Source organism: Neolamprologus multifasciatus, chromosome 6 (assembly GCF_963576455.1).
Source record: "Neolamprologus multifasciatus chromosome 6, fNeoMul1.2, whole genome shotgun sequence".
Lineage (NCBI taxonomy): Eukaryota > Metazoa > Chordata > Actinopteri > Cichliformes > Cichlidae > Neolamprologus > Neolamprologus multifasciatus.
This window is the reverse complement of record NC_140444.1, coordinates 36,011,532-36,034,376: the sequence shown is the minus strand read 5'-3', so window position 1 is coordinate 36,034,376 and position 22,845 is coordinate 36,011,532. Positions and strand designations below refer to the sequence as shown.

Sequence of the window (22,845 nt, the reverse complement as noted above, 5' to 3'; positions counted from 1 at the left end):
GAAGTAATGTCTACTTTTTAGTAGAAAAAAAGAAAATGTCAGAGCACGGAGTGTTTTGCAGTTTTCTTTTTTGTTTGGTGTCTTTAAGAAAAGACAGAGAAACCTTGGCTAGATCCAGTCACTGTGCACCAGGAGGTGATATTCCACTTTCCCAGAAATTGTTTGGATACAAGAATAGCAGTGCAAACATTTTTGTTTTAGATCACTCTGGTATTTTTCCATGTCTTATTTTAAGCATTACTGGTTGTCAATTAGGCAGCACGGTGGTTAGCACTGTTGCCGCACAGCAAAAAGGTCCTGAGTTCAATTCCAACATCAGGCCGGGGTCTTTCTGTGTGGAGTTTGCATGTTCTCCCCGTGTTTGCGTGGGTTCCCTCCGGGTACTCCAGCTTCCTCCCACCGTCCAAAGACATGCAGCTTGTGGGGATAGGTTAATTGGAAAAATCGAAATTACCACTAGGTGCGAATGGTTGTCTGTCTCTGTGTGTTGGCCCTGCGACAGACTGGTGACCTGTCCAGGGTGTACCCCACCTCTCGCCCTATGACAGCTGGGATAGGCTCCAGCCCCCCCCCCCCCCCCTGAAAAGGATAAGCGGAAGCGAATGGATGGGTGGATGGTTGTCAATTAATGAATCCTGGTTTTCCAGTTCAATCAGCAATTTTTGTCTTTCAAAACTTATCTCTACCCAATTTACACTCCAGGTATTCTTTACAGTGATTTTCTTGTATTAAGGTTGTTTGTCTTTATTATATTGATCCATTTGGTGGTTCTCTCTTCAGTGTTAAAGTAAAAAATAAGCACATTTTGTGTCCTGAATAAAATGTTGGAATGTTTTAATTTGAAAACTAAATGATCCGTGTGTATGTTTAATTGTAGTTTTCCATGTGACGTCATAGAACAAGCTTGCCACGTAAGCCTGTACTAAATATCAACAGCTATTTGTATAAATCTATTTTATCAAATTACTAATGCAACAATGCAAAAACAAGTAGGTCCAAAATCTGGCTTGAGTAGTCCTCCAAAGAAATTCATGAAAGAGAAAACACAAAAGTTTTATTTTAAAACGATTCCCACTCAAGCAGGGAGCAACAAACCAACAGAAAATAAACCAATACTTTGTCCAAAAGCTTAAGTCAACACAATTTAGTTCAAACACTATGACAAAGCATGCTGCAAATGAAAGTTTCTGCTTTTGCTATATCCTTGAAGTCATTCATGTGCGAATTACATTCTGCTGATGTGAACCGATCCGATTCATTACATTTTTCAGGGGTGGAACCGAGTGAGAAGACAGGCTTCCTGTAACAGCTAATTTTCAAGTTCAGGCACAGACAGGTTCATTCATTCATTAATAGCTGCAGTTAGCCTTTTTCAGTTTTTATCATAATTAAGTTAAGATGCAATCAGCTAACAGAAAAAGGGCCTTAAAAAAATCCTCAAATTTTTAAGATTTCTTCGGTGTCACAACAAAAGGGAATTGACAGTTAATTTGAGTTTTTTATGTAAACAAAAACAGGACGCATGTATAAAGGCACTCATGTTGCTGCCACAGTGAAGTTAAGTTGTTAGTCAAGAGTCTGTTGCATGTGATTGCCTTGAAAGTGTAAGAGGGTCAGCTGCTCCTTTAATTCTTTAGTTTTCTCAAAACTACTAAAAGTCAGACTGATTTGCACAAGCAGAATTCGACTAGACGAGTGTGAGATTGATGCAAACTTGCCAGGCAAACACTCTCATGCACTCGGCTGCTTCACAGACCCAGCTGTCCTACATTTGAGCTCACAGACTCGTACCGTGTCAGAGGCAGTGAATACCTACAGATGGACCCATGACCAAAATTATAAACCACTCCCATTCAAAAACATTTGAGCTCAGACAGTGTTTTCACATTACATTTCAAATAATAATAATAGCACAGAATCTGAATCACGGCGAAGTTTAATATTCACAACATTGCTCTTAAAGATGATCTGCTGCGTTTTGTTCCTCCGCTGGTATCCGTTTCAGTTCCTCCTCACATGTTCATCGACAACATCAGGAACTGTGAAGCAAAGAGGAGAAATTTCAGTCAATTTAACACGACCGGCAAAAGCATGAAGGCTGTGAATGCTACATCCTAAATCTGGTTAGTTATTGGGAGATACAGGAAGCATAAAATCTCTGACAGCCTGGATAAACAGATCCATCAGGTATGTGAGGTACAGTACAGTAAAAACTCAGGATTCATGTTTGGCGTGTTTGTGGTTTTACCTGCATGATGTTCATCTGCACTCGTCCCCTGTTGAATTTGTCCATAGCCTGGAAAGCTCCTGGATAAAAAAACACAGCGAGAAGTCTTCTCTCTGCTCTTTATGTATTTTTGTACTTATTGTGATCCTTGTTTCCCAACATGCAAACCGATCTTTCAACATAGTGTTTTGTACATACTGAACATGTTCTCCAGACGGACAATGCAGGTGAGGTAGTCATCAAAGTCAATTTCGTAGTTCTCGTCAGCAAACCTGAGGCCCACCAGCTGCAGGAGCTGGTTGTTCAGTTGCATGCCTGCATTGGCGGAAAAGCAGCAGTTATTTTTGAAACTTTGATGTTCAGATAAAAAAGATTTAGACTCAACTTACCAAAGACTCGGGACAGGCATTCTCATTAGATGATTAATTAAAATCATTATTGTAATGTTTGCAGTGTTATAATTACTGCTTTGATTAAGAACACACTAAAATATACTGCTATACTATATCTACTAACATTTTTAATAATAATATTATAAATAATAGTTACAGGAAATGTAGCTGGTGATATTACACGTACATCTTATGAAACAACTTTATTTGAAACAAGTGCAAATTCAATGAGTATTAAAATAGGACAAAGGTTTGTTCAGTCACAGAAACTAACAGGTGAGAACAGAGTCAAACAGAGTTTTATATAAACATATATACGATTAATGTGTCTTGAATCGTCTTGAAAAGCGCACATCGGTAGCTGATCACATTTAATTGGCACTTCACTAATCCCCCTCAGAGATACACTGGCAGATTTTAGCAGAAAGCCAGTGTCATCAATAAGGACCACTCACACCCTCAACACTCGTTTTTTCCCTTCCCTCTGGGGCGATCGTGGCTCAAGAGTTGGGAGTTCGCCTTGTAATCGGAAGGTTGCCGGTTCAAGCCCCGGCTCAGACAGTCTTGGTCGTTGTGTCCTTGGGCAAGACACTTCACCCGTTGCCTACTGGTGGTGGTCAGAGGGCCTGGTGGCGCCAGTGTCTGGCAGCCTCGCCTCTGTCAGTGCGCCCCAGGGCAGCTGTGGCTACAATGTAGCTGCCATCACCAGTGTGTGAATGGGTGGGTGACTGGCTGTGTAAAGCGCTCTGGGGTCCTTAGGGACTAGTGCGCTATACAAATACAGGCCATTTACCATTTTAAACACTACAGGTCCATCAGGTGAGAGATGGAGAAAGAAAGACGGGCTTGGGAACTCTCACCTGCGGCTTTGAGAGCGCCACGAAGCTCATAAGATGACATCTTTCCTGACCGGTCCGTGTCAAAGGATAGAAAGAGCATCTGTAACAACGGACGTTTGTGGTTAATAGTCTGAGCAACAAAGAAAAGTGCTCCTCCAACTTTCATCACAGGGTTCATTTACAGTTTTCCAATATAAATCAACACATACAATCCACTTCTTCATCTTTTCCCAGAAGACCTTAAACTCTTGGAACTCTATCTTTCCCGTATTGTCCACCTGGTTTACTGTGTCAAGAAAAAAACCTAAGAAGCATTGTGGAAAATAGCTTACCCCCAAAACCTTCTTTCTATCACATATAAACAAACACACACAAAATATCAACAAAAATTCGATAACTTTGTCTTGTGATGGAATATGGACATGCTGGCATAAGTATCACTATTTTAGTGAAGCACACATTAGAGCAAAGTACGCATGACTTAATGTGACAACTTATTTATGTAACACAACGACAAGCATAGAATGAGTCAGTAACTTGAAAGGATACATCCATAAGATTGATGATACTGTGACAGGTGCTGAGACTCAGGCCATCAAATTTGATCTCTTTTCCTGAAGATAAAGGATTAAAGTGGTAATGATACAAAAAGCATGGCTATATGTAATAATGCAACACAAAACCCGAAGTTTATGAATCATCTCTGACCATTAATATAAGGCATCAAGATGTGAGGAGAAAATGTATACACTGTACACAAAAGATAAACAAAGTATTTTGCTATGTGATACTGACCTCAGGTGTTTTAAATGTATTTAGTTCAGTCTTCAAATGATGTTTAACATATTTGCAACATATGGTTCATTGAGTGTGGCTTGTTATTGTATTGTTTTTGAAAGTTATTTAGTTGCTATTAAGCCACTAAAACTTATTATTTATTTTTGCCACAGTATCTTACTTGTAACACTTTGATTCTTGTGTTGGCAAAATCCAATGTAGGCTGATCAACCTCTCCTTTAGATATCACCCTAAAACAATCTGTAGGAAGGAAATTTGCTTTTTCTGCTTGCTTTTCTTAAATAAATAGACAAAAACTCTTAGTATTAGCTTCACATTGTCATGGTTCTGGGTCATTTGACACAGCCTTTTGAGTTTATGGTGTTTTGTGATTTTTTTGTATTATAATGCTTTAGTTTCCTATTTAGTATTGAATAAGTCCTGGTCTGCTCTGTTTAATATTTATGTAATATTTCTCTTTTCCCGTCACTGCTCATCCCTGTGTCTCCTGTCAGAGTCTGTCATGTTCTCTACGGATGTTTCCTTGGTTATGTCTTTGTCTCCCCTTCCTGTTTACATGTCTCCCTGTCTGCCAGGTGCGTTCATGTGTGTTGTCCATAGCTGTCATATGCTCTGGATTTGCTCCTCACTTATGTCTGTGTCTCGCCTCCTGTTTCTTCTCTGTCCCCATGTCAAGTCCACGCGCTTAGTCTCTATGTTTCCTGTTTTATTTTGATAGTCTCATGTTCCATGTTCAGTGTGTTTAGTTTTGCTTCCCCTGTGGCATCATGTTCATTAGTATCAGCTGTGTTCCCCATGTGTTTGTTTTTTATGTCTTGTGTTCCAGGAATCGATGCATCTCGAGTCTAGGTTTCAAGTTCAGTGTGTTTTCATGTTTAATGTTAATTTTCTTTGCCTTGGTTGTCTTTGCCCTTTGTTTTGTGTTTTTCTACCGGCCCTATTAAATGACTATCAGTTAAAATGACGTTCTGTTCCACGCGTCTGCTTTTGGGTCCACACCTTATCTCCATACAGTCTGCATCCGCGGACTGTGACACACATTCTAGGAGAAATTACCTGTATGTCTGACTTTCAACAAATATCAGGCGAACAAGTTAAGCTTCAAACATCACAAATGTAGAACTTAATTGCAGGAGATATGATGACTGCATGAAAATGCAGGAAATGGACTGAAAAGTAAACAAAAACCAGAAACTTTCATTCACTTACTTCTGCTGAGAACACCATTTAGCATCTCCTGAAGCTCTCTGACACAAATGGCCTGATCCTGTAAAAATTATAAAGTGGAAGAGATCAGTGAATTCTGACTAAAGAAAATTGCAAATAAATAAATCCATCCATCCATTCGCTTCCGCTTATCCTTTTCAGGGTCGCGGGGGGCGCTGGAGCCTATCCCAGCTGTCATAGGGCGAGAGGCGGGGTACACCCTGGACAGGTCGCCAGTCTGTCACAGGGCCAACACACAGGGACAGACAACCATTCGCACTCACATTCACTCACACATTCACACCTAGTGACAATTTGGATTATCCAATTAACCTATCCCCACAAGCTGCATGTCTTTGGACGGTGGGAGGAAGCCGGAGTACCCAGAGGGAACCCACGCAAACACGGGGAGAACATACAAACTCCACACAGAAAGACCTGATGTTGGAATTGAACTCAGGACCTTCTTGCTGTGCGGCAACAGTGCTAACCACAGTGCCACCGTGCTGCTGCTGAATGAATGAATGAATGAACAGAAATAATCATCATTTGCAGATCTGAGCTCCTTGTCACAAATATAACCAGCTCTTTTCCAGTATGTTTATATTGTTATCTTAATATGTAATTTTTTCATTAAAAATAGATGTTGATAAAATAAATCACGTAAAGCTCATAAAATTGTTATAATTTAGTTTTTTTTGTTGTTTTTCTGCAACATTCATACTGCAGAAAAAGCCTCATTCTTCTTCTTTCTTTTTAAGCAGCTGGCCTTTAATTGTGGTTTGGAGCTACGCGTATTGTTTATTGTGGGTATTTTTTCACAACAGCTGTGCACTTAGTGTACTGTAAAACTAAAACAACGAAGGCTCAAAATTACATTTCAAAATTCCAGAAATGGTAAAAAATATTTGTGGAATCATAACAAGTTGAAGCACTTTAATTATTTAATTTGTTTTCATTGTAAAAAGGTGAAACTTGATTTGAAAATGTACAAACTAGACAAACTTGCTCTTATAAAAACACTACTCATCTGTACAAATGAAGGATGCTGTAAACACTGTTACCCCAAAGCTGAAGATGCTTTTCTTACCGAGCCAGCCAGCTGTTCAAACAGCCTCCTGAGGCCTTTCTCCTCCTTTGTCTCCTCCTCTGGAGGGGTGGGCATGGGTGGCTGATGAAACAACACAGGCTCAGTATAAACACATTCAGCTGCTTGATTGACTGAACAGGTAATTGAGCTTCTGGTTATCTACTTACGTCTGGCAGGTTGGCATCAACGTTGCTTCCCATCTCTCTGTGAAGAAAAGGCATAGTGTAACAGTTAGTGTAAGGCTTGAAATGAAATGAAACGAAATGAATCAGGTTATTAAATAATTATTCCTTGATACCCAAATGTTTTCTTTAGGTTTGATATTGCTTTAACTTTTTGTTTTCGCTCCAGAACCAGAGCTGCACACTCACAAAGCTTCAGCCTTTGTCTCAGAGAAGACACGAATAAGAAAGTCGGCCTCGTGGTGGGGCTGGAAAGTGGTGGGAACCACCAGGTAGTTTCCAGGAGGCAGCGTGAAGCGTTCTGCGATTTCCCGCATGTTGATGTAGGTTCTGCTGCGTGCCTTGGATGCATTGTAACGGAAGAAGTCTTTCCCCACATGGTCCTCGCCCTCTGGAGCCTGAACACATCGGGAGAAAAGACATTAAATTAAATTTGCAAGTAAATTTGTAACAAAAGAAGAAAGTAAGTAAATACGAAGGAGCGAGACAGAAGTGCAAGGATGACTTTTTAAAAATATAACATATTTTGAAATGCAAAGAAACTATATCACTAATAAAAAACACACATCCGTTTTACCAATGTCCCCAAAATTTTTATCACTAAGAACTTCTTCATTTTTAAGGCGGATGATCTGATATCCTCTTGTTGGTGTTGTTCCCAGATCATCATGAAAATGTTGTTCCAGGTTCAACATTGCAAGTGACCAATCACATTATTGTGACGTTATTCTTTTGCGCACCAACCCATTCGTGCATTTATGAAATTCCAATGTTGCAAGGACAATATCAATTCTGCTTAGCGTTTATTAAAGGGTTAGGGTCAGGGTTAGGGTCCGTTGATCGGCGGACAGAGGCGGTTTCTCGCAGCTTAAGTACAGTTTTTTGTTTTACGCCGGTTTTTCCCGAAGTCGCAAAAGTATGACATCACAACATTCTGATTGGTCACTTGCAATGTTGATCCTGGAACAACATTTAGTATGATGATCTGGGAACAACACCAACACGAGGATATCAGATCGTGCTTTTTAAGGCTGTGCCTTCTCTTCATTGTCTCGTAACTCTATCTTCTTGTGAAGAGATATGAAATGCTTAAACACATTTATATTGGACAGAAGAAATACATTAGTGTAATATTTAACATGTGCAGAAAAAAGTTTTTGCTAATATTATTGCTCATCTACAAATATCTGTTTCTTTGACTCAGTTTATGGCTCCTTTAAACTAACGCCACGACTAAGTCTTTCAGAAAGGGGCTAGTAAATGTTCGGCAAGGACCAGCACTACGCCCCATGCTATTTATGATAACATAATAAAAAAACAGTGTTTTTGCAGACCTCATACACAGCAAAGCCAATGGTCTCCAGGTCCAGGCCTTCTTTTCGCAGTTTTCGTCTGTTCTTTTGCATCAGCGCGATGACTACACTGCAAGTATTATCACCATCAGCATCGTTCAGCAAAAGCTTGAACTGAGGGTTGGTCCAAAATGTGTCTGCAGATTAGAAATGTAGAACTGAGAGAGCAGTTTGAGATAGAAATGCAAACTGACTCCTGCATTTAAACCAGTTCATGTCAAAATATAAATGCACAAAAGGAAAATCCAATGAAATCTCTAAGTCTGCCTGACACTTTGCTGGATTTGTTTGTCTGAAATTTTTTGATTTGTAGATGTATTGATCTCACCAATGTAGTTCCTGCAGCCTCCAGCAGTGGAACCCCGAATCCAGTTTCCCTCAAACACATTGACTGCCCACTGATGTTTCGTGTCCTCAGTCAGGGAGTCAGGACTCATGTTGCAAATCTCCACTTTGTCATAGTTCCTCTTGAAGTCCTCAAATTCCATCCTGGAGTCGCAAACAGCAACAACATTGTCACCTAAACTAGCACAGCTGTACTGTGTGTGAATTTTGGAAAAATTCATCCATCTAATCATTAGCAAGGCTTAAAGTTATGACCACGGACTCTTTAACTGGGCGACAACAAAGTCTGTAGCTGATAGCTGGAGTTGGCAGAGATTAGCTGGCTCAGCTTAAGAACAGGCAAACTTGATACAGCGAGGCGGCAACCGGGATTTGAGCCAAAAGTGCTAACTATTGCACAAGAGTGTGAAATTTTATAGTTTAAAAAAAAAAGCCTGGCTGAAGTTTGTCAACAATGCCTGAAACTCATTTACGTTAATTTACTATTTTGATTGAAAATCTATGGCAGTTCATTTTTGCCATTTTGTTTCATTCCACTGCTACATTCATATACTACATATGCAAAAATATTATACGACAATGTGGAGACTTGCTAAACATATTACACATCTTAATCTGTAGTTTGAAATTTATTATGTGGACTCACCAGAATTCACCGTCATCTGCTGAATTCTGCATTAAGCGAGTTTTTTCTGCACTGTCGATATAATTCCACTCTCTGGAGCTGAAAAATAACGCCAGAGGATCTGTTACAATGTTAATCAGAGAAAAAGTACCACAATTGGACAATTATTTTTCCCTTAAATCTGTTGAAAATCAAACGTGGAGTTACTGAAATTGTCTAAATGTGAAATCTGGGAAAATTTCATATTTGAATAATATTATTATGCCTGTTCTCTTCCTGCTAGAACTTAAGAGGTTCCAATGGCCCTTTGGCACCTGAGCGTCTCAGGGGTACCTGGGATGTAATTACCGTTTTTTGTGGCCAAGTCAATGATGATTGCATAACTTGGAACACAGAATGACTGAATGAATATGAAAACAGAAACCAAACATGTAAAACATCTACATATAGACACAACTTTTTTTTACTGTTCAATAATAGGCTGTGAACCGTATTCAAAGTAACAAACATATTGTTTGACTATAGACTAGAGATAAACTACGAGGAAGACTCTCACGCACAGACTCTTCAAGGAGACCTGCTTTTCATGTGGAAGGATGAACTTTATACAATATGTGTAGTTTCAAGGTCAAAATAAAGTTTTCTTTATCCTTACTTATCACTCCAGGCACCGTTCCACTCAACCTGTCCCCAGGGGTTTCTAATCCGGACCAACTTCACCTTCTGACCTCTGACATTCACCTAAAAACCCAAAAACAATATTCTGTGACTACATTGTTGAAAAGTATATGTTTTTAAATTTAAACTTAAATGTAATTAATGTGTCTTTGTAGGATTTTAGGTGTTTTTATTTTTCTAAGCCATTGTGTTTAAGGTAAAGGTAATTTTTTAAAGATCGAAGTTTCATATTTACAGATGTACAGTTGCATCTTTTAACGAGTATTACAATTACCCGAGTCTGTAAACTTCTAATTACGATTATTGAGCAACAAGTGGCTTCCCCTCATTATTCTTACATCTGCTGCTGAGACTGTTACTGAGACTTTTACCTCTTCTACACCTGTGATGGAGTATGCATGTCCTTTCACCAGGCCTGTGGAAGTCTTGGCCTCTGACTCTGCAGAGCTAGTGATCTGAAGAAAACCAAAGCATGCAGAGAGTTAAAACACAGTAACTGAGCTGATATGTTGAGTAAACCTCATGGGCAAAAATTAAAAATTAGATTACATCAATAGAGCATCCCATCATTGAGCCTCGGTCCAGGGCTTTCTTCATGATATTGAACAGGTCTCCTGGAGCAGCCTTGGTCTCATACATTTCACCCACACCACCAGTAAAATCCTCCATGGCCTCCATTGTGCTGCCACCCTTCAGGGCTTCATAGCTGCCGTTCAATCTGAAATAAACGAAAGAAAAAAAATGTCCTAGTGTTTCAGTGCAATCTAATTTAATTGTATTTATACAATGTTTCTTTAAATAACCTCTTGTCGCATGTTTAACATGCATGTGACAAGACGAATGGAAAGATAAAAGACAAAATATTAAGAGGAAGTAAGTGATGTTACTTGGCGTAGGCTTTCTCCAGCAGCGCACTCCAGAACTCATTGCTGGAGGCCGAGTGGAGCATGATGAGTTGATTTCTCACTGTTGGCAGTCTGTCGTCCACAACCACGTCGAGCCATTTGTTGTGGTTCCAGAACTGAGGGACCATCAGAGAACGTTACAGTGTAACTAACAGAGGAACCGGTGAGTTTACCGCCTACACCGACTTCACACAAAGTGAAGACAATGTTTGATTACTTAAAATAATCTCACTTGTAAATCTGTTTCTATTCGACTGAAATGTGTTTTTTGCTTGCAACACAGTATAAAATGTAAAAAAGCACACACACACACACACACACACACAATGCAATGATTTACAAATGCCGTAAATCTGTATTTTATTCACAATAGGAAAGATATTAAATGTTTGACCGTAGACATTTTACTCTTTCATGAATAATATGAGCTCATTTTGCATCTGACTGTAGCAACATTGGGACTGAGGCAACAAAAGGCTTGAACAGTAACGGTCCTGAAAAAAGACAGCTGGAGGAACATTGTGGAACCCAATCTTTTGAATGGGTTGGGCACTGCATCCTTTTTCCAATACACCGCCTGCTTAAAATGTACTGCAAATACACTACAGGCTGTGTTTTAACACATTATTGACTGAACATTTTGCCAAATGATCAATCAGTCAAAAAGTGTTTAACTTTATGTTTTCTGGCGTTCTTTTAATGTCATCGGTCTCTTTTGTTGCAAGTTCTGGAGTTGCTGAAACAACAATTTTTAAAAGAACATTCAAATGCATGACGCTTCTTTAAACGTGCTGTCATCCTGGTTCTTTTTATCCCTTATGTGTTTGCTTATTCCAGGAAATACTGCAGTGTGTAAACATCTTTGCAGAGTCTGTTATTCTGATCAGAGATCCTACCTGGAAGTGAAAGATACCAGCGTATCTCTGAGCAAATTCCTGGTCAGGTGGGACAACTCGGGCCAGGGCTTCTTTTTTCATAGTCAACGAAGCAACGGCTGCCAGGAGCCAGCAGTCGCCTGTGGAAATAAACGAGTGCCACATTAATAAAACCGTGAAATATGTGAATATTTGAGATTTAACAGTAGTTAAGAGACTTGAATACCAACCGAGCTGTCCTTGGCAAATGTCTGTTCTGTCTGCGCCATCTAGGATGAACTTTGGGTTTTTGCATATCTCCTGTTGAAGGGTCACAAAACAGGAAGACAAACTGGTCGGTTTATTTTTTAAATGACACGGGAGACCGGTGTGTTTGATAGGTGTGTTCACATTCCAGACATATTAATCGGCTGGTATCCCAGTCAGTGCGCACAAAATACGCAGCACACAAAGCACACACCCAGGACAGAAATGTGTAGTAATTGTAACGAGCTGTGAGTTCGACAGGTTGTTTAAATCGGGTCAGCTCTGTAGGCGTGTTAACAGGTAAAGATATTGGAGCTGAAGTGTACGATAAGAAACAGTACCCCAAAAAATGAACGGGAACATGACATAGTTTGAAGGATTTCATGAGCCAAAAACTCATGAAATTGTACATAAATGTCTCAACATTAAGTTGATCAGCAAAAGCAAACCTGTCACACTACGTTGGAGCAGCTGCGAACCAGCCCACTCCACTTTTACTTCAGGAAAGTTGGCTCAGAGTGGTACAAACTCCTGCTGCACTCAGCTATATTTGCACAGTTCACCTGCAGAACTGGTTTTGCTGCTATAACTACAAGTATTTCATGACTTGGTTTAGGTTCAGAGTAATAAAAACAGAGTTTTGATCAACTTTCATTTTTTGAATGGAATCATTTCAGTAATTTGTCGTCTAATGTCATCACCTTTGCAGTCACCTGACATGGACGGCTGTGGCCATGCAGTTCATGTAGTTAATGTATTTGAATAGTAAACATGCACGTTTTTAAGGGTATAAAAAAATCACCAGATAATCATTAGACGAAACATACTGAAGTCACTCAGTATTTTGAAATTCATGAACAGCACATGTGCATCTAACAGGTTTCGAGAGCTCCTTTGAGTATAAGAATGCTCAGTGCTTACATACCGTGGGCCTCTTCCATTCAATGTTGACGGGAACTTTCTCGCTGAAGAAGAGAGAGGAGTCCCTGGCAGGGAAATCTGGATCCTCAAACAGGACTCCCTTCATGAGACATTCATGTCTCAGCTGCTCAAAGGATTTCCCATCTGACTGTGTGTTCTCCGCCTGGCTTGTGGACATCTTCTCTTTTGGGAAGAATCTCGGCGAGTGGAGGAGAAGCAGGTGAGGTGAGGCGTGATGGAGTGCTGCTGAGTGTTTGATGCAGAGACAAGTCTGACAGGTGGGTAGGGCTGGAAGGTCCACACCCTCCAGACGGAAACTGGTTTGTCCTCCTGCGGCAGTCAACCTCGCCCCTCGTGGCTCACACTGTGCCGTCTGTTCTCTTTATCTATTTCTCTTTTTTAAGAATTGGCCTGCCAAACACTGGGAGAAGTTATTCTTGATTATTCTGCATCGCTGGAACTGATAGCAATGATCTTTGCCTAGCATCTAACTGGGATCTGTTAGACTCGTAGAACCAAACAGTGGGAAACTGCTTGTTTTGCCATTAAACTTTCACAGTGTTGAAAAATTAATCAACTTAAATCAAATTTGTGTCTGCTGGGACTTTTATAAGGAAATTACTTGGCCTGGATGTACTAGCGTAACATGGCTTTCACGTGGAAACAGAGAGAGACAAATATTTTTTTAAGTGGGCAGGGCTGAGACCACAACTGATGCCTGTGGTGTTTTTTTTTCTGTGACAAATCATTGAAGGACAAATGGTCACCCCTATCATTTATTTACGCCTAACAAGCTTTTTATGTAGTTCTCAACTGAAAAAAAAACTACAATTCAACTAAATTGTTGATAATGCTCGAATGTTACGTCGCAGATTCCAAGTAAAGCAAAAGAAATAATTAAATAATGCAGAGCAACCACTGAGTGATCGACTGTCTGTATCAGCCTCAGTGTCATTTCGTGTCTCTGGCCACTGTAACAGGTTTAGAGATCAAGGATCTATCTGTCCCTCCCTTTTTCTCTGAGCAGTGCAGACAGATTTAGGGTGTGCCAACATAGTATCTGCACCACCCTGACCCACAGCGGTGACACTTCACGCTGTCAGGTATGACATCCACATTCCTGTCCCACAGTCACCAGATTCCTCTCATAGCTGAAGAACTTGCACTGAGCTGTATTCTTTTGGGTTACTATTTAATTAATGTACTTGTGACCTTAATTACACAAATAAAAATATGGGTGATGTAGTTTTGCAGGATCCTCTACCTTCTCTTTGTCTGACTCTATCAGCTGTACTTGGTTGTATTACTTCAAAAAAGTAGCAGTAAGAGGTACAGTTGCTATTTAGGCCAAGATTTACAAGAACAGAAGCATCAAACATATGTAGTAAACCTTAGTAAGAAAAAGTAGAATATTGGTTATTGTTAATATCTTTTAGTGGGGTCTGACTTCTCTTCTCTGAATAATGTAAATTTAATGTCAGAATATTCACTCTGCCCTCTGCTGTCATTTAGTCTCCTTACATTCACCTGTAGCTCAGGCTCAGAGCAGGTCAGCTGCTAATCAGAAGGTTGGCAGTTTGATCACCGGCTGCTCCAGTCTGCCTGGGCCTTGGGCAAGATACTGACTCCAAGTTGCTCTCCGGTGTATTGGAGTGTGAATGTGTGTAAAGCAATGAAGCATAAAAAATTGTGGTTGTGTGAATGAGACACATTAGCATGCTTTGACTGCTAGACTGTAGAAAAGTGCTCTGTAAGAACCAGTCCACCTGCTGTTTACCCAGTTTTGGTGCACAAGTTAATGCACCTTTTATCACAGTAGCTATGACAAATATAAGCGAGCCAGCGTAGGTTTCATGTGCATCTACACATACATATGTGTAGATCAGGGGTGGCCAACTCCAGGCCTCGAGGGCCGGTGTCCCTGCAGCTTTTAGATGTGTCCTTGATCCATCACAGCTGATTTAAATGGCTAAATTAGCTCCTCAACATTTCTTGAAATTCTCCAGATGTGTTGAACCAGGGTGAGATCTAAAACCTGCAGGACAGCAGCTCTCGAGGCCTGGAGTTGGCCACCCCTGGTGTAGATGCACGTTTGTATGTGCATGTGGATATGTGTGAGATATGTGCATTCACTTGTTTTTGTTATGTGGATTTCTCCTAAATGAAGCATGGAGCATTTTAAAATGTGCTATACAAATAAAATGAGCATTTCTATCGTAGTGTGCAGCCTTCGCACCGATACAGAAACATGTGAAATGTTTAAATACAGCTATTAACGCAGCCAGTAAAATAGAAAGGATCAGCACTTTATAAATGTCAGTTGTCAGGTGATCAAGGATGACTGGGATGACGCTAATTGAACTGGAATTCTGAGGTTTTTATAATAAAGTATAATATGTGCTTAAGTACTCAGAAAGCTGAGGATTATGGTTGGATTCTTATATGACGTATTACTTCGTCAACATGATACAACAAAAAAGGAATGAAATCTGACATCGTTAAAAAGAAATTGTTATTTCTTGTTTTGGACTACAAAAGGAAACAGAAAGCTTGGTGACCACCAAAAGAAAAGTTCCAGGCTGGATTTATGAATAACACATCAAACCCTAACCAGACTTTATATGAAATAACACAGGCATATGTGTGTTACCAGGAAGGCCCCCAAAACTTACAAAAATAATGTCTATTTACATTTTTTATGAATTGCACAGTTAGATTTTTTTTTTCCAAAAATAAACAAACCAAAAAAACAGCCTTCAATACTTAGAAATGAGAGTTTTTACACCCACAGCTACAGCGGGCACTCAGACACGACCTGCTGCTGTAGAACAAGAAAAAATCACGCTGCTGTTAATTCACAATAACTTGCTTCGCCCTGAAGAACCTTTAAAACGTAACAATTTTTAAACTTGATAGGATTTATAAATGTCTACCAGCATTCCAAAAGCCAAACATGATATCAGTTCCAGATCTCATTTCACAACTGAAAACTGAAAACAAAAACAAATATAACAGTTATTCCAGCAACATAGCTACCAACCAGTGATGGACGTGTGAGCCAAACAGATCAAAACGATGTGCTGTGCTGGAGACGACCCTTAACAGCCCACAATCATGTGTGTGTGTTTTCAGTCCAGTCTCTGCAGCCAACAAGGAGCAATATTAGGTGATTATGTTGACTGGTTTCAGGATGGTGACATCAAATGTCTTTAACCTAATACATCTGAGAAGCAATAGTTGCCCTCGGTGTAGACAGACCTAGATTAGTTAGGAAAGTAATTTATTAGCAGGAGGCCTGATAGTTATTTACTGGAAGCATCTACCTACATGTTAAAACACACCGAGCAACATTATCTTTGTAACGTTGATTTTGTCAATATTGAGCACATCAACACAAATAAATCAGCAGACTTCTCGTCTTCCTAAATCAGGTAATGAGACAGTTGTGAGAGGACATGAACACGGGTTAGTTTCCTTTAAAAAAAAAAATACCACAATTACTGTGGACATTAAACTTTCTGAATTAAGACAAAACTACCATCACCAGCCTTCAGTGTCAATCTGCCAGTAAGAGCGGCCGTGTCAACTTATTTCCTGCTCTGCCACAATGCAACATGGAGTTGGTTCAGAAGTGGGTGTGGCTGAAAAGACCTACACTCTGTGAGCATGTGCAAATAAATTTCACCGTCACCTATGGTGCAAAGCGCTTTATAGCCGGCTACCCTAACTTATTTTGGTCCCATGTATGCACCTCAGTATACCAGACTCTATATACTAAGTGCATGCTCGTGTAAAAAACACTTTAATACCTTCAAAGACACTGATACAGTTACTGCACTGAAGACAAACTTGGCAGGAGGTGGTTCTATTCAGTGCTCTTCTGATGACGATGACTGAAATCCATTTTACTGAACAAAGGTACGCTATGATGAGTGTAAGGAATCTGTGCCAAATGGCCATGTGAAGTAACATGCATTCAATTAGTGATAAAGTAAATGTGGATATATATATATATATATACTTTTGTTTGGTCCTCATTTACATTAATTTTAACACATAATTCATTTTCATTTCTGGTTGTCAGAGTATTCAGTCACTGCATTTCATTTTGTCAAAGATCTTCAGCAGTTTCCACATCACCATCAGACCTGAATGCTCTTCTTAAAAAATTAAATTAATCTGGATTAAAATGTAACAATGAGAAGTTGTCGTACTCTGCAAATGCACGGCTGCGCTGAGACCACACAGAGTGGTTTTCTTCTTCTTATTTGCAGTAACAGCATTTTGCTTTGTATATTATTTACAAATAAATAATATCTGCCCGATTCCTTCTGACTAAAGAAGGTAGCATTTGGTTCATTGTGTGAAGAGTCAAAATACACGTCAAACACCAGAAGCAGAGCTTGAATTAGCAGTGAAAGCTGATAAAGAATTGTGACAGATGGGGTTTGGGTTTAGGCTTTGTCTCGCTGCCTAACCCACAGAAAGCCCGGCAATGTTGAACGCTCTTTATTGTACACGTCTCAGGTTTGAAATATTAAAGTTTTCTTTTGGGATAAAGCTGCCTGATAGTGTCAGTCATTCCAACAGTAACAATATTTCCTGAATTTACATCACAACAGAAAAACAGAACTTCACAATTTTTCGACCATCAGTTAAACAAGAAACTGAGAGATTCTTCAATATTGACATATCATGAATTCACTTTGGTAATTTATTTCTTTATTTTAAAAAAAAAAAAAAAAAAAAAAAAAAAAGCCAGTTCATGAAGAATGAAATTTGAAGGAAAGAAAACAAAAACATGTATCTCAGGATCGAGCTCCTGAGTTTCAGACACAGGGAAACATTCAGCTCTCGCCCAAAAGAGCAGCAGATGTGACGGCTACATCTACTGCTCCGCTTTCTCTTGTGCAGTTCCCGTCACCAGCAGCAAGTTGCAGGCCATAAACTGGACATTCAGCACGTTGCTGGTGTTTCCAGTGTACATTCCCACCAATTCGCTGGACGAGCTGTCAGCTGACGTCCCACCGTGTGAGTTGCGGATGTCCCACACCCGCACCGAGTTGTCCATAGATGAAGATGCCACTAGGCTGCTGTCCGGACTGAAGGACAGGCTGGTGACACTATCTGTGTGTCCTCTTAGGTCTTTGAATAAAGTCCCAGATGCCAAATCCCACAGCTTCACCCGCTGGTCTTCACCAGCGGACGCCAAGTACTTGCCATTCGGTGAGAAAGCGAGTGACAGCACAGGGCCACGGTGGCCCGTGAAAAGGCGAACAGACGCCCCCTGCTGGGTGCTCCAGAGTCGCACAGTCTTGTCTGTGGAACCGGTGGCTAAATAGTTGGAGTTCGGGTGGAATTTCACACAGTCGACATCAGAAAGATGCCCTGCATAGAGCCTCAGTGGGTATGTCCGGGAGAACGTCCAGAGACGGGCGGTGCGATCATGAGAGCAACTGGCAAAGTAAAGGCTGCAGGGGCTGACGTCCACATCCCATACTGGGTAGACGTGCCCCTGGTAGAGCACCGTGTTGGTGAAGCTGCCCAGGTCCCAGTAGCGGATGGTTGTGTCCTCAGAGCACGAGAGCAAGCCGGAGCTGTCTGTGAGGAAGGCGGTACGAAATACTGGGCCACTGTGACCTCGCAGCGTCTTGATCTCACTGCCTGAGCTGTCCTCTTCATCTACCTTGGAAGAAATGATGAAAGATTACATAATTATACTTGATTTTGTTCCTCTGCAGCTTAATCTAAAAATAATGTACGTCATTTATTTTTACATTAAAGATCTAAATTTGCTAAATAATTTAATCTTTAACTCTGCAGGTCTTTTTAAATCAGAGCCACCATCTACAAATGAGACCCATCTCATTGCTAGAGATCGGAATTGGATGATTTTCAGTGCACCCCACCACAACAATGTTTCTAAAAACAAACCTAATCAGACAGTGACATCATCGCCCAGATAAACGTGGACATTTTAAAAGGAGCTGAAGTGGCTAAAGTTAAAGCTATCCAGTGCTTAGAGGCCACCATAAGCTAGCAGCCTTGGTATGTGCAAGCAAAGGAAAAAAAACAAAACAAATTCAAAGCAGTTATGAGTTCAGTTAAAAAAAGAAAGAAAAAAAAAGGTCCCTGTTGTCTAATGAATTTATAAATTTACTGAAAAATAAACTATATAAAGCTGTTGCTCCTCCTTTTGTTTGGCAAGTTAAAACTCATTTTATCATTTCTACCTCTTTCCAGTAGCAAAGCTCTTCAGATGTTTCAGTGAAAGAAGATCTAACTATCAGCTTTGGAGAATAATATTTGGGGCAATAATTTCTTCTGTTATAATATTTTTTAAGTATTTGCATTGAAGACAAACTAAGTTGTATCTGCTGTAATTTATGGTTCATAGAAAGAAAATCAATAAGAGCAGGTTACACATTTTAACTGAGCAAATTGCAATTGGTTCAGCTCTGCTCACTACATCTTATCAGCCGTCCCTTACACACCTTTGACATACCTCTCTACCTGCTCCACCCTGCCTCCACTCTTTTCTTCACCTCTCGTGTCTGTTGCTTTGGAAGGTTGCCCTCAGATATTTAAACTCATGCACTCATGTCAACGTCCACTCCTTGTGCCTGCAACTTTCCAACATCTTCCTCTCGTTCACATACAAGTCATTTGTATTTGCAACTCTTCCATCTGCACCCTACTCTCACTACAGATCATAATGTCATCTGCAAACATCATAGCCTGTCCATCACCACTATAAACAAGACTTCACCACTGTGTCTGTTCTCATGACAACCTTTGTCTTGTCCTCAGGATTATTTTCTCAGATTTTGTACACCAAAAGAAACAAATGCAAATATGGAAACAATTAAGGTGAAGACTTCTCATAACAATGTCTACTTACTTCCTCCTCCAGTACGTCACATGCCAGGTGGATGTGTGACACATCAGCCTGATGGGGTCTGGCCTTGAGCTTTCTGGCACGGAGGCTCCACAGCTTTACCGTGGAGGTGTCAAAACCACCGGCCAGCAACCGACTGTCAGCCGAGACCTCAGCAGTGTTCAGCATCTGCTCCGTGTGGTGGAAGGCGTAAAAACAGACAGTGGTGAGTGACGGTGGTCCCTCACGGACTTTCTTGACGCAGTCCTGCAGAGCCTCGAGGGCTGCCTCATTCTGTGGGATCCCTGCTGGGACCTCCACCCCATCACCACTCTCTGTTCCATCCACTCCGGCCCAGGAGGAGGTGGAGTTTGGAGCAGCTGTCGACCCGCCAGCAGCTCCATAGAGCTGGTAGTCTGTCCGCCTCGAGGCACTGACCTCCAGCTGCAGGTGTGTACTGAGGATCCTACAGAGGGCGCTGTTGTCCTCACTCTGCAGGTAACGCAGCAGGTAGCTGTAGGCTGGCTCCGTCAGGTGAACCACATATTTGTGCTCTAAGAAAGCATTCAGCTTGGGGTTGGTCACAATGTCTTGTGCACTGAGGACATGGCGGAGCTGCTCTATGATGGTACGCTGCTCACTGTCCTGAAGAAAGGCGCCATGAAAACGACTGTAAAAACCATCCACAGCCCCCTTCAGTCCAAAGCGCACCATGTCCAGGTGGAGGTAGACGAAGAGCGGATAGAGGACACTGCTCACCTCTTTTGCCCAGGATATGTCTGCTTCTATTTAGTAGAAAAAAGTATATTTTTTAGGCTTTTGTAATCAATAACAAAGGTTAACAATATCGTAACACAGTCCCATCATCTCATTCTCCATATCCACGTGGAGCTGTTTGTATACAAGCCAATAATAATCCATTTTGTTATTCATGCCCTTTCAAAAAATGTAAATGAATAAATAAATAAATACGAACATAAATGTATGAAAGACAAATGTTAAACCCAAAGTTTGTAATCCATGTTTCTCTCTTAACAGTCAGGACAAAACAATGTGGACTCGCACAAAAACAGATTAAGAAATGTTGACAAAATGAAAAAATATCAGCCCTGGATGGTCAATAATACAAAAGCACAATTGTCAGAGAAAATAAAAATATTTAAAACTGCAGCAATATGTCGTCTTTCATAAAGAAGCCTCAGTCGTCCACAACCTTTGTCTCTTTCTGCTGTTTAGGATGCAGCTTTACCACTACCTAAAGAAGTGGAGCCGAGGCATAAACTTTGGGAACAACTACAATTATAGATGTGCAGGTCTAGACTCATCCACTCAGTGATGTAGAGCTCATACCTGACAGGAAGGCGCGGAGCTTGGAATACTGAATCTCATACTGCTGTGGGTCATACTGGCATGGCGCAGCAGAAACGACATTGGAACATCCTGACTCCGTCTGCACTGCTCAGACATAGAGAAAGAAGATAAAGAAGAAACCAGGAAAACTGTTAATTACATAGAATATTGCCAGTCAAACGGTCGAATACATTACACTGCATTATGAAAATAGATTATTTATCTTAACCAATTATCCTAGGGACACAGGTGAGCTGGAACCTATCCCAGCTGTCTTATGGTACACCTTAGAAAGGTCACGAGTTTAACAAAGGTTAAAACAAAACAAACAAACCAAGACAAAAAACACAATCTCACAATCACCAGTTACCTAACACATGTCTCTGCACTGTGGAATTAAACCCAAGCAGACCCATGGAGAGCATGGAAACTCCACTGCTCTAGGCTCTACAAGGTTCAAGCCCAAAACCAAATCCATGTTGCACTGAGGCAACATGGATTGGCTTCACTGCTAATCTTTGCAGTGAAGCCAATCCTGTGGTGTATGTGTAGTGTTTTCGTGTGATCAGTCTTTTCTCATAACTATATGGCTGTGCGATCTATTGATTAGGCTGGAATCATCATCATCATCATCTTACCCGTGAGACTTGCAGCCATTTCTTCGGGGGACTGGTAGAGCTTGGCTCCTTTCAGGGAGCCGTCAGTGTCCACATACTGCCTCCTCTTCAGGTACTGAGCCACGGCATACTGGATCTGCTCAGTGCGAATCCGCTTCATGACCTTAGAGCACAAGCTACAGTGTCAGACACCTGGCACTTTTCACAGCACCTTCTCTCGCTCATCCACCCAACAAGTCGGAAGCATATAGTAACTGTTTTCGTGCTCACAACGGACTACAAAATACGAGACATGTTTGTGACTACTAAAAATTCTCATTCATCACCTCCATGGTCAAATTAAACCTCTTGAGCACAGCATCACCTAGTAGCTAATTACATAGCAAAGCAACGCTGGCGTGTTTACGTTACAAGCATTACAACGGGCCCAGCTAGCACAATAAAGATACATGCCAACTAACCTGAAAGTCAGCAAAGAACTAGGCATGCAGTGTAAAGCTGTCAAGTTTCGATAGTAGAGGAGGATGCTTACACCAAGCTAACTGGCTAACTTCCTAATGCTAGAAGTGGGCCTGGCCGATAAACTTTTAGCGGGATTAATGCCGTACCATCATTATTTGGACATTGCTACTTACTGCATAACGTGTTGCTGTCCGCCTTCAGTTACTGTGTCCAAACTGACCGCTTTTAACGCATCACTGTATCTGGCTATAACTACTATATCAACGTCGTTCGCTGCCGCTCCATCGTGGTTATCCAACCCTGTCAGACTCCATCAAATCATGCTAGCTAAAGCAGCTAAGCTAGCTGGCCGCTCTCATCTTTAATCAGCAATTCTAGGTGTCGTTAATCTACTGCTTTCGCCTGGCTCCCGTTAGTTTCAAGCTCAAGGCTAAATCTATAGATAACAGATTTCCTGAGAAGAAAAAAAGTCTTAGAACACAGTTATTAGGTTGATATAATATAATTTTTGTAGTTGATAAAAGTCAGCTACTATGATGAGATGCACTGAATAGTTTGGAGTCTCCTAAAGATCTGATGTCATCTTGATGGCATAAATTTGTGTTAACAGTGTGTTAAGTATTTAGCGTACTTAACTTACTTTTTAAGCCCCTTAAAAACGTAGAATCAGCAGAGCGGAGTAATTTAAATTTTTAATTTTAATTGGATGAATGCGGCCTACATGGAAAAGTGTGTGGGGTTTTTTTTTCATATAGTCTGACTGACTTACCCACACAATAAGACTTTCCTCTGTGAAAGTGTTGCAGTTGTAAAATCTCGTGTTCGAGTTGTAAATAAAGTTTTACAAAATAGGCGGAG

At 40.7% G+C, this 22,845-nt stretch overlaps 3 protein-coding genes across 4 annotated transcripts in view; 1 reads left to right on the top strand and 2 right to left on the bottom strand.

Annotated features, from left to right (window-relative positions):
* Positions 1 to 22,845, top strand: part of ifngr1 (interferon gamma receptor 1) — a 136,702-nt gene that overhangs the window by 26,587 nt on the left and 87,270 nt on the right. The window lies entirely within an intron of this gene.
* capn9 (calpain 9) lies at positions 1,921 to 12,957 on the bottom strand. Its single transcript, XM_085164147.1, has 20 exons — positions 12,686 to 12,957; positions 11,745 to 11,814; positions 11,536 to 11,654; positions 10,622 to 10,755; positions 10,284 to 10,452; positions 10,106 to 10,189; positions 9,712 to 9,797; positions 9,078 to 9,155; positions 8,415 to 8,575; positions 8,069 to 8,223; positions 6,924 to 7,132; positions 6,720 to 6,756; positions 6,553 to 6,633; positions 5,466 to 5,523; positions 4,008 to 4,072; positions 3,668 to 3,736; positions 3,480 to 3,558; positions 2,426 to 2,542; positions 2,249 to 2,307; positions 1,921 to 2,039 (listed from the first exon to the last, which is right to left on the bottom strand). Exons 1-20 carry the CDS (start codon positions 12,857 to 12,859, stop codon positions 2,013 to 2,015), a joined length of 2,031 nt encoding a protein of 676 aa, XP_085020273.1. The 5' UTR covers positions 12,860 to 12,957; the 3' UTR covers positions 1,921 to 2,012.
* Positions 17,418 to 22,825, bottom strand: taf5l (TAF5-like RNA polymerase II, p300/CBP-associated factor (PCAF)-associated factor). Of its 2 annotated transcripts, none has more exons than XM_085164150.1 (5): positions 22,757 to 22,825; positions 21,547 to 21,688; positions 20,909 to 21,013; positions 19,583 to 20,343; positions 17,418 to 18,367 (listed from the first exon to the last, which is right to left on the bottom strand). In XM_085164150.1, exons 2-5 carry the CDS (start codon positions 21,683 to 21,685, stop codon positions 17,570 to 17,572), a joined length of 1,803 nt encoding a protein of 600 aa, XP_085020276.1. In that variant the 5' UTR covers positions 21,686 to 21,688; positions 22,757 to 22,825; the 3' UTR covers positions 17,418 to 17,569. The 2 variants fall into 2 exon arrangements, with proteins under 2 accessions (XP_085020276.1, XP_085020275.1); XM_085164149.1 differs by lacking the exon at positions 22,757 to 22,825 and adding an exon at positions 22,161 to 22,501.